This window comes from Magallana gigas, chromosome 2, assembly GCF_963853765.1.
Source record: "Magallana gigas chromosome 2, xbMagGiga1.1, whole genome shotgun sequence".
Classification (NCBI taxonomy): Eukaryota; Metazoa; Mollusca; class Bivalvia; order Ostreida; family Ostreidae; genus Magallana; species Magallana gigas.
The window spans coordinates 13,733,468-13,753,076 of NC_088854.1; the positions used below are offsets into that span (position 1 = coordinate 13,733,468).

The window sequence follows — 19,609 nt, forward strand, 5'->3', positions numbered from 1 at the left end:
ATGAAATCAACATCATGTGCTTGTGATTTTGAACAAATTTGATCTAAAAGCTGCTTTGGAAAAAAATGTAACATGGTTTTTTCTTTAAGGTATTTTAACAACATTGCCTACGTGGAGTCCAGCAAGAAAGCTATATGGGGATGGGTAAGTTCACGTACAATTACCGGGGTAGTGTTCATGTATAGTTATTGTAGAATCCTTTAATCACATGAGTACTTATAAATTCAATAATTTTGCATCAAATCCTGAGAATATAAAATTGCAAACGCTAAATATTTATCATAGTTTCATTTAGTTTACTTCTGTCCAAAAAAAAGTGAGATTTTAAAATTTGTAAATTTCAATTGCATTCAATTTGGAATCTACAGTATTTCACAAACGTTTACATTGCCCCTTAAAGCAGAGAGATCTTCACATTAAATCTATGATCAATCCTTCTTATTCTTTTTTATTTTAAGTCCTATGGTGGCTATACAACAGCATCTGTGATTGGTCAAGGAGATGGACTATTTGAATGTGGAATATCTGTAGCACCTGTTACAGACTGGCATTACTATGGTAACGTCCTTATGAAAATTGATCATGTTTTTGACTTATTGATGTTTTGTTGTTTTGCATGTTAAATAATTTACTTTTTAACCGGGTTTTCCAACGGAAAAATCCGGTTATTAAAATGGTGAAAATGGCGGGCGGGCGGGCGGGCGGATGGCGGGCGGGCGGGCGGCTGCCAAAAGGGTACCCTCATTGTACGGATAACTCCTCCTACAGTTTTCAAGATAGGAAGTTGTTCTTTTGCAGATCAATTGTACATATATCAGAGGTGTGCATATTGCTAGGATTTTGATTTCCGATAATTTATGAAAAAAATACTAGCTTTTGAACTTAGTCATTTTTTGGCAAAATATTGCATATAGGGTACCCTCATTGTACGGATAACTCCTCCTACAGTTTTCAAGATAGGAAGTTGTTCTTTTGCAGATCAATTGTACATATATCAGAAGTGTGCATATTGCTAGGATTTTGATTTCCGATAATTTATCGAAAAAATACCAGCTTTTGAACTTAGTCATTTTTTGGCAAAATATTGCATATAGGGTACCCTCATTGTACGGATAACTCCTCCTACAGTTCTCAAGATAGGAAGTTGTTCTTTTGCAGATCAAATGTACATATATCAGAGGTGTGCATATTGCTAGGATTTTGATTTCTGATAATTTATCGAAAAAATACCAGCTTTTGAACTTAGTCATTTTTTGGCAAAATATTGCATATAGGGTACCCTCATTGTACGGATAACTCCTCCTACAGTTCTCAAGATAGGAAGTTGTTCTTTTGCAGATCAATTGTACATATATCAGAGGTGTGCATATTGCTAGGATTTTGATTTCCAATAATTTATGAAAAAAATACTAGCTTTTGAACTTAGTCATTTTTTGGCAAAATGTTGCATATACATGTAGGGTACTCCATTTCACTGGATAAGGGTTGACATGGATTATGGATACAGTTTACATAAAAGAAAACCCGGTTTGCTGTCACATTGACAGCTTTTCACTTGTTTATTCTATTTTTCAGACTCGGTATACACAGAGAGATATATGGGCATGCCGCATGAAAACGAAATAGGATACACGGTATTTCTTTTGATTGTCATTGATTCTATAATTGAGCTTAGTTCTACTTAAGCACATGTAAAAAGAATCTAAATGTTTGACTATTGCTGAAAATAATTTATACCACTGATTTTAATTAGCATAAAAATGCTGGAATTCATAATGATTGTTTTCTCTGTTTTGCAGAACTCCAATGTGTCACAGTATGCTGCAAAATTTAAAAATGTGAAATACATGCTGGTTCATGGAACAGGCGATGGTGAGTACCGGTAGCTGGAATGTAGGATTGAAAAACGAACTATTAAAACAATATTTAAATTTGTGAATAAAATTGACTTTTCAGAACAATTTGGTACTGTTTTTGAGAAATAGACATCCACAGCATATAACCAGAAAAATATGATTCATTTTTGAAATGGAGCCGATTTGGCCCTTAGTTCTTTGCACAAGGATTTCTGTCCAATATAACCAATTAAAATTTTGAAGACCAAAAATCTTTGTATTAATTAATTCTAATACTGAGTATTCTTAAATTTGACCATTGACTGTTGTAGATAATGTTCACTTCCAAAATTCTGCCCAGTTTATAAAGGCTCTGGTGGAGAAAGATGTTTTCTTTAGGCTCCAGGTAAGGGGAACAACTCAAGATGGATGCATATTATTAAGCCAAATTGGTTTATGAATGTTTAGTGGATTGAAAATAAGTTGGAATAAAGTTTGCAAAATCAAAAACTTTAGGTATAATGCAGAACCAATTCTAAAATAAGATTATTACAAAGAGACATCGCAGAAATGCTTTGATTTTTGAAATAATCTATTGCAGGTTTACACGGATCAACAGCATGGTCTCAATGGAGGCAACACCAAAAAGCATTTATATGAAAGCATGGAAGACTTTCTGGGTGAATGTTTTGAAGGGGTTTCAAAGAAATTTGAAATGAAACAAAAGGAACATGAGAAAACACAAAAACAAGAACCTGTGGAGTGAGACACTGTAGTCAACCAATCATATTATCCAAGAGAAAGTTTCATGCAAAATCAACCAATCAGCCCTTTTTCATATTGAAGATTATTAATAAAAAGTCACTTTTGATTGGTTATCATATGATTTACAAAAAGATCAAGATTCCCCAAACAGTTCTTACTGTTGCTAGGCAACATGACATCTACACAGGTGCTAAAGAAAGTGAAAATTATTGAATGCATAGTATGCAAGCTGATTTGAATCAAGCAAGGTTTTTCAGTACATACATCATTTTCTTGGGAAGAAAAAACAAAAAGGCATCAGACCAGGTATCCGTGGTAATGAGACTGGACAGTGTATATACATGTATTTTGCATCAGTATTTAGATATTGTGAATGGGTCAGTAAAAGACTCAAAAGAAGACAATGTATGTGTCTTGAGTTACCTATAGATTTTATATATGACAAGTGTGTTTATAGCACATTTACTCTACATCACATTTTTATCTCTCTGAAAATTTGCCTTAATGAATATGGTAGAAATTTAACTTGTATGATTTAATATGTTTTAATAATAACATAGAGTGTAAAAGTATTCTTAACAAACTATAATCTTATTTGAATTCATAATGTGTCTAGATATATGAATTATGTCATTTTGTTTCTTTGGTCCAAATCATGTTGTGAATTGTGAACACATCTTTTATTCATCAATCATCTGAAACCAAAAATCAAAGAAGATGCTTCCAGACATTTTCATTAATGTACTTAGCACGACCGTTGATGTTTCCTATACCTGTAGAAGTTAACTGGATTTAATGTTCGTGTTTAATGTACCATATAATTAAGTCCTGTTACTGATCCATAAAACTCTGTGTATATCAATTATCAACTATCAGCTGCAGCTAGAATGTAGATACAAACTTGAGAATTTCTTAGTTGTGCAGGTTATTTGAATTTGATTACAATAATAACATGGCATTGTAATAGTGTAGTACAATATAGCATGAAATTACATGTACATTTGTTTGATTGTATATGGAAACAATTTTTTAAGTATACATGTTAAACATTTGTCTTTCCCCTTTATGGATGATGTATGAATGAGTGGTTATGATTATTCAAACTTTAAGAAGCTTTAATCATTTTTAAAATATAATTTCTTTTTGGATGCCAAAAACACCACATAGTGTTATAACTGGTAATTTCATTATTCTTCTCAACAATTTCTTTTCAGATATTCTTGAATTTTCCCATAATTTATTTCATAGAGAAACGAACACTTTAAAAATTTGTGTTTTGCAGATATAAGTTTTGGTATTAATAAGTACTACTACTATATTATGTACTCTATTTTATTGTTTTCTATTAAATTCAACATTAATAAGTGCATGCAGTTTTGCAAAATTTTGAATTATAGTTGTCTTACCAAAGTCAGAGACAGCAGAAAGCTGTTCTTCCTCACAATATTAAGACTATTAGACAAGATAAGATTTTAAGCAATTCTCATAAAACCAAGATAATTTTTACTGATTTGAAAGCATCAGTGTATAACAGCAGAATTTTGTTGTAATTCTGGCAGCGTGCAAGTGTTGTACTGAAATGTTTTTGTGTTTTCTCCGTCATTATACTTGGGTGCAAGGAATTGCTGTCTTTTTACTTTTTATTTTATCCCCCCTGTGAGATGAGATGTATTGTCTGTGATTTTTTACTCTTTTTCTAGTGAGAGTTATTTATACAAACATTCTGGTGTGCAAGAGAAATGGAGTCAGGAATTTTATCCCCCTTTATCCCGTTAGACTTTCTGTAACTTTTTTAACTGTAGTGTGTTACTGTTTCACCAATTAAGTCTCATGATTTTTATTGTTACACCTTTATATGATTGTTATGACAGTTCTAGTGTCAACTAATAAAATGGAGATGACAACCACAATGTGTTCCTTTACATTGTATAAATTAGCAATCAAATTTGCCAGGCCAATGTTTTAAGGCTGTAAGAAATGACAGGTTTGTGGAGATGCAATTTCATAGGTCTACTTTCTAAGTAAGAAAACTATGACTCCTGTGTAATAAGTAAATATGCATCAGCAAATTGAACAACCAATAAGCAACCACTAACTATGAAGATTTAAAATATTTAGCTGTAGAACTGTGCTTCTTTGTCTCGTCCTTATATATTTTTAAGTTTTCTTTTCTTACAGTGAAAAAACTGTATAAATCTTCAGTTACATCATCAAGTTCATTTCTAAGCCTGGTAAAAACTATATTAATCTCCAGCTACATGTACATCGTCAAGTTAAGTTAGGATTTAGTAATTAGATGAAGAGGATGGGCCCATCTTAAAATATGTAGACACTGTTCACTCTTCTAGTAAATAGTACCACAACAAGCAGCCCAAATCAATCCCATTTAAATCGGATCCCAATTTTGATCAACTCGTTTGGAAAAGCATAATCATTCGATTTCAAAGTACATAGTCTGTATTAACTTGCCTACAAGATTTCATGATATTATCCTAGTTGTGTGTGGCAACCATAACAATACACCTATTCTTCCTCTTGCCATCGGTGTGCCCTGCCTATAACTTGCTTACAAGACTTGACAGATTCCTATTCTTCCTCTTGCCATCACCAGTTTACTAAGAGTAATGGTGTGCCCTGCCTATAACTTGCTTACAAGGCTGGACAGATTGGTGTTTTAATTTAAATAGGTTAGTTGGCACTTGGAACAAAAAAACTCTCCAAGCATTTCAAAATATGACAGAAAACAACCATTTCAATTTCTTTCTTTCTATTTGTAAACAAAAATTATACAGCAAGCAAATAATAAAAAAATTTCAATGCAGAAACTGAAGGCATAAAAGTTATGACCAACAGAAGGTATTCCTCAAATGTTTGTTTCAAAATATTGGAAAACATTCAAAGTGACTAAACATGATTTAATCACTTGAATTACATATCCTTTAATTTTTTCGTTTTTCATGCAAGATTAAAATTATAAATTAGTGAGAAAATATACACTTATTATGTCTTTTCAGATTCTCCATAAAAATGGCATGCAACAACTTCCAAATTACTCAAACTTGATACATGTACCTTCACATACCATATGATGGCATTGATGTATTGTTTATGTTTTACAACTGATAAATAAATGCAACAATATGATGAAAATTAACACTTGCATTGTTCAGACAAAATGTAACATTGCAAAGAGTTCACCAATTTACAGAATAATGAATGAACTTTCTCTACTATTTTACTCTCTTCTCAGCCTACATACACATATAAAAAAGCCACACACAAACAGTACAGTATTGTACATAATTCACAAGCACGGCATTTACTCTGTACCTGTGTCACATGTGATCTTTCATTCTGAGATATACATGTCATCATTCACAGCTTGGGGGCATCTTTGGTGCCTTGGTCATCCTATGCTATGCTATGGATTACTACCAGTAATTATGAATTTATAATTTCAAAATTTGTCATCTTTATTTTTTATCAACAAATGCTTCTCAAAAACAGATTTTATAATTACATCAGAATCATTTTCTAAAGTATCCTTGGGATAGCGTCAATAATGATAACACACATTGAGTATATGGTGATTAGAGTCAAAATTCCAGGCTGTTTACTGAATACTGACAGGCGAATCTGGTTATATACTGTGTATTACATACACATGAATTCTTCCTAACTTTGTATCTTAAAGTTAAGAAGGAATGGGACTCATCTGCTCTTTAGAGTATGTCTTCTTACTCACCAAATAAACAATTTAACCCGAACTCTGAAGCTTTAAAAATTTCAAATGATCATAGTATACCAGTAATGATACAACCAGAATTTTTTTTCATAAATGTTTCATCTTGTTTTTCTGAGGGCTTCAAACATTCATCGTAATCAGAAATTTTTTTACAAGTGTCTTACAGCCTAACATATAAAATTTTGAAAATTTTAATAAACAGTGAAATATATATTTTTATTACAATCTATTATGAATCGCACTCCTCCTTAAATTTACTCCCATTCAGAGTTGTAAAACTTGCTGTCAGATTTATCATACCCTTGATTGCATTTTATAGTCATATGTACAATAATGAATGGTTGAAAAGACCCATATCAGAAATAATTTAAAAAGACAGAACTTTAATAAATTATAATTATGAAGCCAAAAATTATTTGGTTCACACCAGTGTACATAGAATATAATAACAGAAAAAAAAACATAGATATATATATATCAACACCAATTCTTCTTAAATAGAAAATAAAAAGTTATTCAAAACTGAGAATTAAATGGAAAACACTTGTCCTAGATTGTAACACTGAACTATGAGGAAGCTGCCACTGGTTCGGGTGAAGCAGTCTCGCCCTGGGGGGTCCCTGCACTGCTCACATTTGTAAGGTTAGAAGTGTCACTAGAAACTGGTGTAGACAACGAAACAGGGGTAGGGGTCACCTGTGGGGGAACCCCAAGGGGTGCGGAAGTAGGAATCCCACCAGCTGGGGGGCTCACAAAAGTTTGTGTGGACATGGGAAAGTTGGGGAGGGGCATTGATGTTGGTAAGGAGATGTTTGTTGGCATCGGGAAATTGGGGAAATTTGGTAATGTTGTTCCAGTTGTATCTGAAAAATAAAAAAAAATCAATGACAAAAATCCCAAGAAAAAATCATATAAAAACATTTATCTGTTATACATGCATTCAGTAATATTTATGTACCGTCTATAGAGTATGTTATAGTAGGTATTATTTATAAAGAGACCCAACTTAATTGAAAAGTGGGGGGTGGGGGGGGTGCGTATTATACATTGAATTTTACCCCATTTTTTCAGTTTATTTTGATTTAATTTTCATGTATTAAATATTTATCCACCCAGACCAGTGTCCCTTAATCAAACAGCCACCTGTTGACTTGTTGCATGGTCAATGTTTGTTTACTAATTTCCTGGGAAGCATGCATCTGTCTCGTGTCGGACTTCACAGGTTATTCGAGTGCAGTAAGATTAGCAATGATTATGGTTTGATTTAACTTATATTTACTTTGTGTCCAGTTATGCAGTAAAATGTTTTTGCTTTACATAGACACTGTTAAAAATAGATCAATCATGTGTACGACTTGATTATGACAATATACAACACACAAACGTTACCTCACAATGTTTATTTAAAACAATTATCCAAGAATTAAACTACCGTAATTATCAATTAAGTCATTACTATAGTGGATTTTAGGGTTTGATCTGCAGACATTATTACTTTTATTAAATAAGTGCTTGGAAAATATTATCTATGCATACATATCAGTGATTTCTAAAAAATCTTGATTGAAGATTTCTTCGTATTTTGGGTGCGTGTTATACATAGGAACATGGGGGTTCAGCATTTTACACTCAACATTAGGGTGCGTATTATACACAGGTGCGTGCTATACACAAGCCTTTATGGTATTCTGATTGTTAACAACTTGCATGCAAAAGTGTTATGATGAAAATTATTTGAGTCATCACAACAAAACATTGATGGACAGACATAGTCAGACAGACTGACAATGTGATTCCTATAGAGTTCCCACACAATCATGAAAGGCCCTAAAAACAACACCAAAACCCAAGATATTATTAGCACATGTGCAATTTCCTTGAGAGAGGAATCAACTTACTTGGAAGAACCATTCCTGGTGGCATCCCTGTCAAAGGGGGAATAGAAGTTAGTGAGGGGAGATTCCCGATACCAGCCGGTAATGTGGAGGGAGGGGGGATACCTAGGGAATAAATAAAGCACCTCTCCAATTCAATCTTGAAAATATAAAACACCTTTCCAATTCAATAATAAAGAAATAAACACCTCTCCCAATTCAATATCCATTGAACCACGCAAGGTTTTAAGAAAATAAAGGAGGCAATAAACTGCTATAGTATTACCTGTAGGTGCTCCCATTGAGAAATTGGGTAAAACCAGTGGCGGTTGTGCTGCAGGTAGTTTGTCTGTCTGTGGGATCACTGGAATGGTTGGTGTGCCTAAAACATCAATGACACAATCAATGTACATAGTTTAAATTAATTTATAATGAGAATTCAGGTTAATGGTCATAATTATACTATAACAGATATTTGTTCTATGTATACCTTTTGCATACATATATTATTGAAAGATGTTAAATGTAATTAGAAAACTAGCTGAAGATGACAATGTAAACATTTTGCAGCAAAAAAGGCTTTAATACATGTACAAATATACACTGAATAAAACCTGCTTACCAGTATTGATGGACATGTTCGCCATGCCTTGAGAGATTCCACCTGCACTGCTAAGGGGAACCTGTCAACATCACAACATTAAAGTGTTACATGTGCATCATTTTTTCAATGCAATTAAATAAATGTAAATTCTCACTACTATTTATATTCTTAAATCAGTACATGCGATAAAACAGTGTATTGATTACATGTACATATGATAGTTGCATCTGACAATATTCCTTCCTTTAAGGTAAGTGAATATTAAACCCTATCCAATAAAATAAAGGGAAAATCTATTTTACTAGGTTATCTTAATTTAAATTTTCTTTTTTATATTACATTAAAAGAGCAAATAACATAAAATAAGTAAAAAACACTATTAAACACTTCAGTGATGCAGCAGTTTTTAAAGCATAACACATATAACATCAAAACACAATATTTAAGGAATAAATGAAGAATATCTGAAGAACACAATGCTTTAGTTATGTAATGAAATTTGATGCTTTCCTTTTCATAAATTCATTAGATAAATGTAATATAAAATGTCTGATTAATAACATGTATGTTTAAATACTTTTTTTCTGGTTATCAAAGAATTACTGACGATATCTGAACCCTGATAATTATCATTAACTTGATAAATGTGATATAAATTACTGGTTTATAATATGTATATGTGTTTATAATTTTTTGTATTGTTGAAGTTACATATTATATTCATGATTGCATAAGATAATAAGGAAAAAAATTAATTTGAAGTTTTGTTAGTAAGAAATATAAGCAACTGTAAACCTGACCATATTGAGCATTACTCTTTCCAATGCAATTCTTTTTTTAATTATACTTTCAAGAGTAACACTAAAATCAAAAAAATATCTTATACATTAATCAATTCTCTTTTATTATTAGTTTGTTACTTTACTCATTTTTTGTTTGTTACTAAAAATCATGATTTTTTTTCAGAATTCAAAATTCAAGAAATAAGCAGCACTCAATTTTCGGTCAGGCTCTAACACTAGAAGAGAGAACTTTCAGTAGAGGTTACACACAAGCCAGTCAGTCAACGCTAGTGTGTGGTTACCTCCTGAAATTGGTTCAGGTCGGCCCTTAGCTGCTGTTTGTATGGGCTTTGCCCATAAGGTGGCAAGGTGGCTGCATAACCCCTTCTCTATAGTCACAAACAGAGAGCACACACCCACATTACAGGTATTTGTCAACACATGTGTCTCAGTCATCACACCACAAACATATAAACATGCTTCTATAAAACTTTCAATGTGCATTCTATGTTTTTCCCTATTATGAGCAGGTGTTATGTCAACTAATATTAATTTCCTGATGCAGTACAGGTACTTTCTTCATTGTTTACAGTAGTTTACTGTGTTATACTGTAAACCAACTTTATTAACAACAACAACTTTGTTTCTTGTTTGACAAGCGATTTACTGGTTCACCGAAACTAATTTTCATGATTGAGCATTTGTAGATAAATGGCTGCTTTGCAGTAAAACGGTGTAGATAAATGACTGCTTTGCAGTAAAACAGTCTATCAAGAATCTTAGGAAAAAAAATTGATGGTTTACAGTATCTCAATGAATGGTTTGTGCAAAATACCAGTTATTTGTAATTCCGAAATACTGTTTTATCAAGATCAGGTCAAGAATTAAATGATTTTCAATAAAGATGCAAAATAATGTCCCAGTCACTACAAGTACAGTACATGAATCCACATTTCTCAACTCTACAGACCAAAAGCTTATAAACATAACTGAACCCACCTCTGCAAATCCATCGACCGATGCTGGCGCTGGAGCAGAGGGCACAGCACTGGACTTGGATGAGGGAAACTGGCGTTTTGGAATACGGTGTAGATACCCATAGCCAATACCACAGCCTAAGCTGTAAAGCAGCAAAAAAAACATCATTTACACCAGTCCATGAAATACATACAAAAAATGTTATCACAATGGGTGACACATTTAAAAGATAGTAAAAGAATGTATATATTTTAAGATCTGTTGCAAAATAAACTTGAGTTTCTAAATAACAAAGTATAAATGGTTTCTTCTGCATGGAAACCATCTAGCACACAACATATTGAATGATAAGATGTAGAATTTACAGACACATTAAGCACACAGAAAATGGGCCTACCTTCCTTCACCACCCCAGGCTCCATTAGGTGTTATCGTGACCTCTCTACAGGAATCGGTCTCTGTGTTGTACACGTATAACCTTAACGGCTTACCCTCGTGATTCTCTATTAATGTAAACAGATCTTCTGACTGAAATGAAAGGATCACATTAATTGAGGACCATTATCTGCCAACATTTTTTTACAATTTGGAACAGTTTTAGCAAATAACCCAGTACATGTACTAGATGCATGAATTATCATTCCATTAATAAATTTTTCATTACCATATAAAGTCCTTTGGTATTATCTGCAATTTGTATCCCAATTACATATGATATTGCTCTTAACCCTATTTTTAATAATCAAAGTGCTTTATCAACTTGCAATCAAAACTGCTGTGAAAAATGAATCAATTTGAACATACTTCATGCAGTACAGAGTCAGCTCCAATAATATAATCAGTCTCCGATTTCAGACCAGCTAAATCTGCAGGTGAGTTAGGCTGCAACTCCTGGAATGATAGAAAAACATGGTTAAAGAAGAGTTATTCAATATGAAATTAAGACAAATTCAAATACACTAAATTATTACTATCACACTACTATTACACTGAGTAATAAAACATCATGACTAAAGTAATGCTACCTACCAAAACATGCCAGACATTTTCATTTGCACCTTCAAATGAACAAAACCTACAAAGGAAAAAAAATAATTTCATAGAAAGTCAGATCAATAATTCAGCATATCTACAGAGTGTGCCACTTACATTCTAACAATCAATAATACAGAGTACAGTAATAGAAGCTCTGATAAACAGGAATATCACTGTTTTACACTAAAAATCAGCAACTCATGACTTCCTCACCTGATGCTGACCCCTAGAAGTCCTTGACCTCCCCAGTTGTGGCTGGGGATGATGGTGACCTCCCTCACTGTCTGGGTTTTACTGCTATACACAGCCATTTTAACAGGCTTCTCGATGTTTGCCTTCAGCAAGTCTTTCAAAGTGTCATTGTCCTGATTCTAAAGTCGCATAATTTAGGATATTGGCAAATTAGGGACAGGAAAGTTTGATACACTTGAAACAACAAAAAATTGAGAATAAAAATTCAAAATTACAGTCAGTCATAATAAAAAGAGAAGAAACTCTTTAGTCTCTATTACCAGTCTTGTGTTTCCAATAGCAACAATGAAGTCAAAAAACGCTTCTAGACCAGCTTTATGACCTGGGGATCCATCTTGCACCTAAAAAGATAAGTTTCTGCCATAAAAGATATTTGCTCTCCATGGATTCAAAACTAATGCACTCATTAGAGACACCGATTTGCATAATCACAACTCTACAAAAATTTCAACCATCCCTTGTACACTGTACATGAACTGCAGTACATGTTTTAAGAACAAGTTGGTCAATCCTACATTTATGTTGTGACTAATTAATCATTAACATTTAATGTGCATTTCTCTTTGTTACATTTAGTTATATTCAAAAAATGTATTTAGCTGGTGCATTTGTTTCTATGTAGACCTCCATGTTTTGAACCTTCTAAAACAATAGATCTATTAGGCCTATAACAAAAATTGTGAGTATAGGGTAACACTGATGAAAAAATTAGGTTAGGTAAGTAGGGATTTTTTTTTTATTTTATCATGTTTTTTTGTGCATGAATTCTAAGAATGTTTGTTTATGTCATATTTAAAAACATTTTTTTAATAGAAATAATATGAAATTCACTATCGGATAAAAATAGACATCTAAAAATGGTAGGAACAGGGCATTTTTTGTAGGATAGGTCGGGTTACCCTAAACACACAAATTTTTTTTCTTTAGGCCTTATAGAGCCATTTTATATAAAAAGCTTTACATCAAAGGGCACAACTATGCACCAACACCAAGCTTCCTGATGATGTCATGATTGGGTACAAAATAAAGCAAGTAAGACCAATTCTTGCAAAGTACCATTCTCGCCAGGACATTGTTACATCACTTTATCATATAATTTTATGTTTAAATAAAGTGACTTAAAAATGCTTTTGCGAGAAATGGTACTTGGCGATTTGGTCATACGCCAGTATATAAATAGTGCCTGTTTAGGAGGGTAACTGTTGAAATTGACACCCCAAGAAAACCATTGTCAACCAACGCGAAGCCGCGGTTGACAATGATTTTCGAGGGGTGTCAGTTTCATCAGTTACCCTCGCAAACAGGCACTTTTTATTCTATTATACTGAATGTCTTAATTTTAAAGAAAATTTTACTGCTTTTATATAGAAATGAAGTGAATTCCTTGGCTAACCGTACGCGCATAATTTACGCGCATGTAACAATTCGTTGTGTTACCCCTTGTCAAGTGTGTTGTTAACACAGAGGGTAATAGAACGGATTATCAACTGCGTCTAAACCAATCAGATTTCAGTATTTAACATGAAAGTGTAATAATATAAATTGTTTAATTTTGCGAGCATAACAAATACATTAAATATTTAAATTTGATAAGAATGCTTGAACTTCAAAATTGAAGTGTTGTTATTTTATTCACAATAAGCAACAATAGTTATGGCAGAATTTCATGAAATGAATTTTGAAGGATTATCCCAATATTCTGTTAAGCTGTCAGTCCAAATTTCAAGCAAGCCAGACTATCTAACAAGATTAAAGAATGCGATGTTCCTGCTTAGCAAGTATACATTCTTATTTTATCCTTTCTTTTACTTCTTTTACGATCTTACCGTTTATCATAAAACATCTAAAGACCGGTATGCTACTGATCACATTTTTTCAGCTTTTAGCAACTATTGTAAAATATGCATACTGAAAATGCTTAAAATTGGTTTGCTATTCACAATCAAATACAATGACTTTTTTAAATACAAGTCAAATGTATCGAATATTTCTGTTAAGGTGGGTAGGCAGTAAATTTAATATTGTGTTCATTGATAAATCTTTTACATGCGTCTCAGCATGAAATTCTTAGAACACTTTTCCCATGTGGAGCTGTCATTACCCGTAGAACGTGGTACCCTTCGGTTCCACCACCTGGCACTTCCTCTGAACTCCAAGAACCACCCATTTCGCGTTTATCCACAGAAGGTCACAGATATCTAACACGCGAAATCGTCTAAATTCAACCGATACAAACACCGGTTCGCAGTTTATTTACAGCAAAATGGCAGGTACGTGGCAGTAATGCATTGTGGGAGCTTCCGGTGAGGTTCGTAAACGTACAACCCCCAAAAATACGGATTCTACCACTATATGATATGTCAGCAAAATTAATAAATAAAAACAAATCGATACTTTCCACGAAGAGAAAACAATAGATTCACTTTTCCCTACCCAATCCACTCGATGAGGTGATATCAGATAATGAAATTATCCTACATTATTTTATCTATATATAATGTTTAGCATTGCAGTGAAATGTTCCATTCAATAATCATGTTTATGCAAAATAAAAGTATATGGCAAAAAAAACTTCATGGTATATGTACTAGTACTGTTATTTACTTTAAAACAATACCTCATCTGTAGTCAATATTAACTGTTAGCTTTAAAAATTAAGTTTCTTTTAATATTGATAAGATGAAAAGATTATACACCATTCTGGATGATAATTTAATACAAGAGGCAGCTCAGTAGTCGAAATGAAGATATTTAAGAATTTATTCATTCAACATAACTGTACTCTGAAAAATTAAATTAAATATAAAACCCACTAAGCCGTCATTATAGAAGTACTATGGTATTTGCTTGGTATTTGCTAGATATCCCAAATCATTCTCTTCTTAACGCTTCTCAGACACAATTTAAAAACACTAAACAACTTTTCTTAGCACACATCTTACATTAAATTTTATTGTACAGTAATATTTTTAAACCACGTTGATTGTGTCAGTTAGATGCCTTTCATCTGTATAAACAAGTACCTGCCAGGGTACATGTAGGTGAAGCTTAATATATTCATTACATATAGAGCAAGAGTCAATGAACACATTTGAATAAAGTGTGGAATCACTAGTCCATGTTAGAATCTTCCTCCACATCTAGTCCTGTGGACACAGTAGCAGAGACAGATTTCTTGCTCCTGGGCTTTTTGGCCTTCTTTGTTTCCTGTTTTTCCTCCAAATAAGCTTCATGTTTCTGGCTTATGAAGTTATGCTGGAAAAAAAAATCCAAAACAAATCTTATTTTCAACCTTCAATAAATAATCAACATGCATGAAGAACATCCTACCCATTTTTTCTTTTTTTCTTTTTGTATTTTTCCTTTTCAAAGCGTCATGAATCTTCACTAACTCTTATAAAATTTTTGGTTTAAATAAAGGCCAAGCAAAGGTCTATTGAAATGAAGCAGTCCACTTCGTTGAATGGTGGTATTTGGCTTGTTTGTGGGGATGTAATTTTGTGGATGGCTGGTTTTCAGTTTCAGTAAGCAAACTAACTCTTTCAAAATTTGCTTTCCTTGATGCTGAAATTTTATCAAGGAAGAATACCCCCGAGTACCATGAAAATTAATCCACCACGAATTCTGATGATTCAACAGTATTTACCTGCAGTGACTTTTTCAGATTTGGATAGAATATCTCAATAAGAAATAAATCAGCACACAATCAACATTTGTCACAAATTCTGAATTCTTTAACATTACACATGTAAACAAGAAATACTTATTTGTGTTGTTAAAACAACTTAAACACATAGAACATAATGATACATGTTCTTCTTACCAATTTCTGTGATCTTCTTGTGAGTAGTTTCACATCATCTGCATTTATGGTACTTCTTTTGGCATGTCTAAAAGTGCAATAATGATTATTAAAACTGAGAAACTAAACAAGAAAAGGAAATGCAACCAACCATTGTATACCTAAATTAAACATAAGTACTATTCATGTCTATTCATTGAAAACATTTTTTTTTCTTTTCATAAACTGATGGCAATAAATAATAGCACGAAACAAGATTTAGTTAAATATATATCAACCAGTATTATTATACATGTATATGCATTTTTAAAATGATTACTGTATATACATATATTGCACACTCTTTGGTAAGAGGTATTATCTGAGAACATAAGACAAATTAAAAGGTCCTATGAATATAAATTAAAGTTTAAGATGCATACTTGGCAAACATTTCAAGGTCCTCGGCAAACTGCTGACACTGGCCCCATGTTGTTTCCGCTATACTGGCCACTACCTGCCTACTGAGGGTGACCTCCTTTGCTTCAGCCAGCTCATTGCTGATCTTCAATGTGGTGTAGTATAATGCTGCCTTTAATTTCTGACCAAAAATAGATCTTTGGAAGTGAAAAATGAATATACGGTACAACTTCAGAATTGAAAATGAATATACAATCATGTACACGGTTCTGCATGAGATATTTTAAAGTGTCCAAGCACCAAATTTTTACTTTATAATTTTAGGCCACATTATACAGTCTGGTAGATCAATTTCATTGTGCCAATTAAAGTAAAATTCACTGCTATTCACTTTCATTAAGATCTGTCACCAGATCACTATAAAGGTATGCCAGAATGCCAATTTATTCATTAAAAAACATCAAGAGCAGAAATACTTGAAACAAAGCAACATTTGGTTACATAAATTATTATAGAATTTCTATTTTCAAGTGCATTGCTAAAAATTGAATCTTAAATCATAATTTCTAAAAAAAAAAAAAAAAATTGAGAACAAAACCCCTAAACCCCCTTTCAATTTAGACTAGCTTGGCATCCCAGCCTGGCCTCCTTCACCCCTTCAAACAATCCCTGGTCTTTTCTTATTAACTTCTGTAGCTGCAGGTCTGTAACTCCTTGGAGATCTTTAATCCAAATTTTTTCAGATCTGGAGCTACAAACCTACAGACACTGTTTTTGTCTTGCCAATCTTGAATACCGTTGTGGTCCTAAAGCAAAGGGTCAATTACAGTATTAAATTTAAAAGGTTCATTACATGCGGAATATAACAGGTTGGGACCAATCTCCCAAATGGGCTTTAACAAAATAATAAGATTTACAGAACAACTTAAGGGGGATGTGCGGACTTACAAGATGACCGCAGATTTATTACAAAATTACTCATTAAATAACTTCCAATTTTTGTACTGTATACCCCATTTGGTGTATTATAACCTAATATTACATGTATATCCCTTTTAGTGATTGGTCCCAACATCTTTTTACATGTATAAGTTATGACAGTTAACTGTGCCATATGTTGTCTAGATAGAATGTTCTATCATTAAAATGACAGATGTCCTACGGACCCGGTTTAACTTACTGTGACCTGAGCGTAGCCTGGTCATGGTAAGATTATTCTCTCTACAGTATAGTATACAGCTGGTATATGTAAATTGTCATACACTGTAAACATAATGAGATAGTTTTTTGTATCTTGGGTCCACTTATGGGTGGCCAACACCTAGCTGCAATAATCGGGAGAGGGCTACATTATTGCAGCTAGCCAACACCCTTAACAGATGTACAAAACCACAGGGGTTTGACAAGAGACAAAAAAAAACATGTTATTTATGTCTCTGGTTTGACACAAAAGCTCAGATAAGAGACATAAATAACATTGTTTATGACTCTGCTCAGATTCACGAGATTTTTTTTCAAAACTCCAACGTTATGCAAATCCAGCAAGCGAGCTGAAAACATTACAAAATCATTAAACTATATATAAAATGAAAATTAGAGTAAATGGAAGCATACTTGTCTAATCTCAAGTTGTTCATCGTCGATATCAAAAGCATTATCAGTCATTTTTGCTAACAACTAATAACACAGCCCACTTTCATTTTTAAATTTTTGGCGCGCTTTTGGAATAACGTTGCTATATCGTTCATCTACTGATTCGTGAATTGCTTACCTAACCTTACTGAAATTAAGGTTGATATGGGACAACTGTCGATATTAACGCGGATAAAGGTACATTAAAATCAAAATACTCTCACCGGTTTAGATTTTTGAATTTCATTTCATTTCATTTTGTTGTATCTAACGTTATATGGATGCACGTACATATGTAACTTGTTAACGTATTGCATGATTTGTTCATCGTTTATAGTATCTGAATGTTTGCAATTTGATTTATCTGATTCTGAATGGAATGGGATTAACAGACTGATTAAGCAAATATGGAATCATCTTCACAACGTCAAGGCTTTGTGATTTAATACGGAACTTCACACAAAGTGGAGTTCCGTAATCACAAAGCCTTGGCGTTGTGAAGATGACATGGAATGAATTACCATATTTCTATCATACCGACTTTGTGTAAAATTAAATAAAATACATTCTAAATCCGGGATCGAAATTATTATTTTAGACCTGGCGATGATGACCTTGCCAAAGTGTTGATACTGAAATGTCTTCTCCTCTATTATAGCCATGTATTATTAGAGGCCAATGGACCACATCGCTCACCCGATTTCAGCCCGTTTGTAACTGGATAATTTTTTCATGGTCATAAGGTCATTTCACATATTGAGCAGTGCTGTTCTCAAAAAGTTTTTATATACAACTCACTGTTCTTATATAATATAAACCTGAATATTGTGGGACAAAAGAATTAATTTTGAGAATATTTTCAATCATGACTTGTGCAATACCTGACGAAGCCTCCACACAAGTTACAGAGTTTATTTGCCGAATTGTTTTCCAGAAGATTTTAAAAGTTTTTTAATTTATAAATTCCTATGTAAAAATTACTGGCCAGAAAATCTGAAACTGGGGTGGAACCATCTTCGGGAAGTGTAGATTCAAGTTTGTTCAATATTGATTATGAAAAAATATATTTAACGTTAAATGCCCGTGGTTTATTTTTTTCCAGATATAATATACATTAGTCAGCTGTCTTTTGCATGGTCTGACGCGCCGTGGTCAGTTATAAACATAACATCCCTGACCCGGAGCAGACAAGCTCATCGCAGACCTGTTTAGGCATTTCTCCTTGAACTCTTGACATACATATACGCTATAAATGTATGTCTATTTAGTATGCCTTTTTACCATTTTTGTAGAATGTTGTTGTTAGATTTTTACAACAGTAATTTAACCAAGGAAACTATCCACTATATAGCTTATGGACCGAATCGTTAATTAATCAATATGTCTGTAATTTTTTTTTATTAATGTATATAAATTAAGAGTGCATGGATCCATTATTAAGTATCAAGCACAATCGGAACAAGCAGCTTTAAAAATTTAATGTCGTCCATGCGCGGATCTAGAGGGAGGGGGTGTCAGGAGGACCAGACGCCTTCCAAAATTTAATTTTCTTTACTTAACGTTTTAAAATTACCAAAAACATGCCTCGGAACCCCTCCCCCCCCCCCCCGGGCAAACTCTAATAACCGTCAGACCTCCCTCCCTGGAAAAATTTTAAAAAATTCTGGATCAGCGCATGCCGTTGCGCCATTCGACATTGTACAGTACATGGTAAGTGACATATAAATAATGCAGGGTAACGCAAATATATGCTATATCACGAGAGTGGCCGAATTTAATGTATTCAACATGATAATCAATACACAATATAAACGTAAGTATAATTTATAAATGTTGTTTATTTGATTCTACAAGTTGCAAATCATTTAATTATTTTTCTGACGTAAATCTTAATTGCAAACATTGG

At 33.1% G+C, this 19,609-nt stretch overlaps 3 protein-coding genes across 45 annotated transcripts in view; 1 reads left to right on the plus strand and 2 right to left on the minus strand.

Moving 5' to 3' along the window:
• LOC105329024 (dipeptidyl aminopeptidase-like protein 6) overlaps positions 1 to 4,510 on the plus strand; it is a 111,120-nt gene extending 106,610 nt beyond the window's left edge. For all 42 annotated transcript variants that reach the window (XM_034448047.2, XM_066075138.1, XM_066075139.1 and 39 more), the window contains 6 exons: positions 90 to 144; positions 459 to 558; positions 1,576 to 1,634; positions 1,800 to 1,872; positions 2,168 to 2,241; positions 2,437 to 4,510. In XM_034448047.2, coding sequence (XP_034303938.2) covers positions 90 to 144; positions 459 to 558; positions 1,576 to 1,634; positions 1,800 to 1,872; positions 2,168 to 2,241; positions 2,437 to 2,601 — 526 coding nt within the window. In that variant the 3' untranslated portion in view covers positions 2,602 to 4,510. The remainder of the gene's footprint in view (positions 1 to 89; positions 145 to 458; positions 559 to 1,575; positions 1,635 to 1,799; positions 1,873 to 2,167; positions 2,242 to 2,436) is intronic.
• On the minus strand, positions 2,866 to 14,169 carry LOC105329023 (Golgi reassembly-stacking protein 2). 2 transcript variants are annotated; one of them, XM_011430131.4, is made up of 12 exons: positions 13,972 to 14,169; positions 12,131 to 12,211; positions 11,832 to 11,989; positions 11,613 to 11,658; positions 11,388 to 11,474; positions 10,981 to 11,111; positions 10,605 to 10,725; positions 9,908 to 9,994; positions 8,842 to 8,902; positions 8,506 to 8,601; positions 8,244 to 8,345; positions 2,866 to 7,208 (listed from the first exon to the last, which is right to left on the minus strand). In XM_011430131.4, exons 1-12 carry the CDS (start codon positions 14,035 to 14,037, stop codon positions 6,913 to 6,915), a joined length of 1,332 nt encoding a protein of 443 aa, XP_011428433.3. In that variant the 5' UTR covers positions 14,038 to 14,169; the 3' UTR covers positions 2,866 to 6,912. The 2 variants fall into 2 exon arrangements, with proteins under 2 accessions (XP_011428433.3, XP_011428434.2); XM_011430132.4 differs by lacking the exon at positions 9,908 to 9,994 and having other exon boundaries at positions 13,972 to 14,168.
• A 622-nt stretch (positions 14,170 to 14,791) lies between these two features.
• On the minus strand, positions 14,792 to 17,842 carry LOC105329022 (centromere protein S). Its single transcript, XM_011430130.3, has 4 exons — positions 17,686 to 17,842; positions 16,095 to 16,252; positions 15,694 to 15,760; positions 14,792 to 15,125 (listed from the first exon to the last, which is right to left on the minus strand). The coding sequence occupies exons 1-4, from the start codon at positions 17,734 to 17,736 to the stop codon at positions 14,982 to 14,984; spliced, it is 420 nt and encodes a 139-aa protein (XP_011428432.1). The 5' UTR covers positions 17,737 to 17,842; the 3' UTR covers positions 14,792 to 14,981.
• Between the last annotated feature and the right edge of the window lie 1,767 nt (positions 17,843 to 19,609).

Excerpts from the sequence above, each read along its gene's own strand:
- LOC105329023 (XM_011430131.4), bottom strand. The coding sequence starts at position 14,037 with ATGGGTGGTTCTTGGAGTTCAGAGGAAGTGCCAGGTGGTGGAACCGAA. Across the intron at positions 11,990-12,130 it reads CTATTGGAAACACAAGACTG|AATCAGGACAATGACACTTT; the intron begins GTAATAGAGACT and ends ATGCGACTTTAG. Across the intron at positions 11,112-11,387 it reads CTGACTCTGTACTGCATGAA|TCAGAAGATCTGTTTACATT; the intron begins GTATGTTCAAAT and ends CTTTCATTTCAG.
- LOC105329022 (XM_011430130.3), bottom strand. The coding sequence starts at position 17,736 with ATGACTGATAATGCTTTTGATATCGACGATGAACAACTTGAGATTAGA. Across the intron at positions 16,253-17,685 it reads AACAACTTGAGATTAGACAA|AAATTAAAGGCAGCATTATA; the intron begins GTATGCTTCCAT and ends ATTTTTGGTCAG. Across the intron at positions 15,761-16,094 it reads GACCTTGAAATGTTTGCCAA|ACATGCCAAAAGAAGTACCA; the intron begins GTATGCATCTTA and ends TTGCACTTTTAG.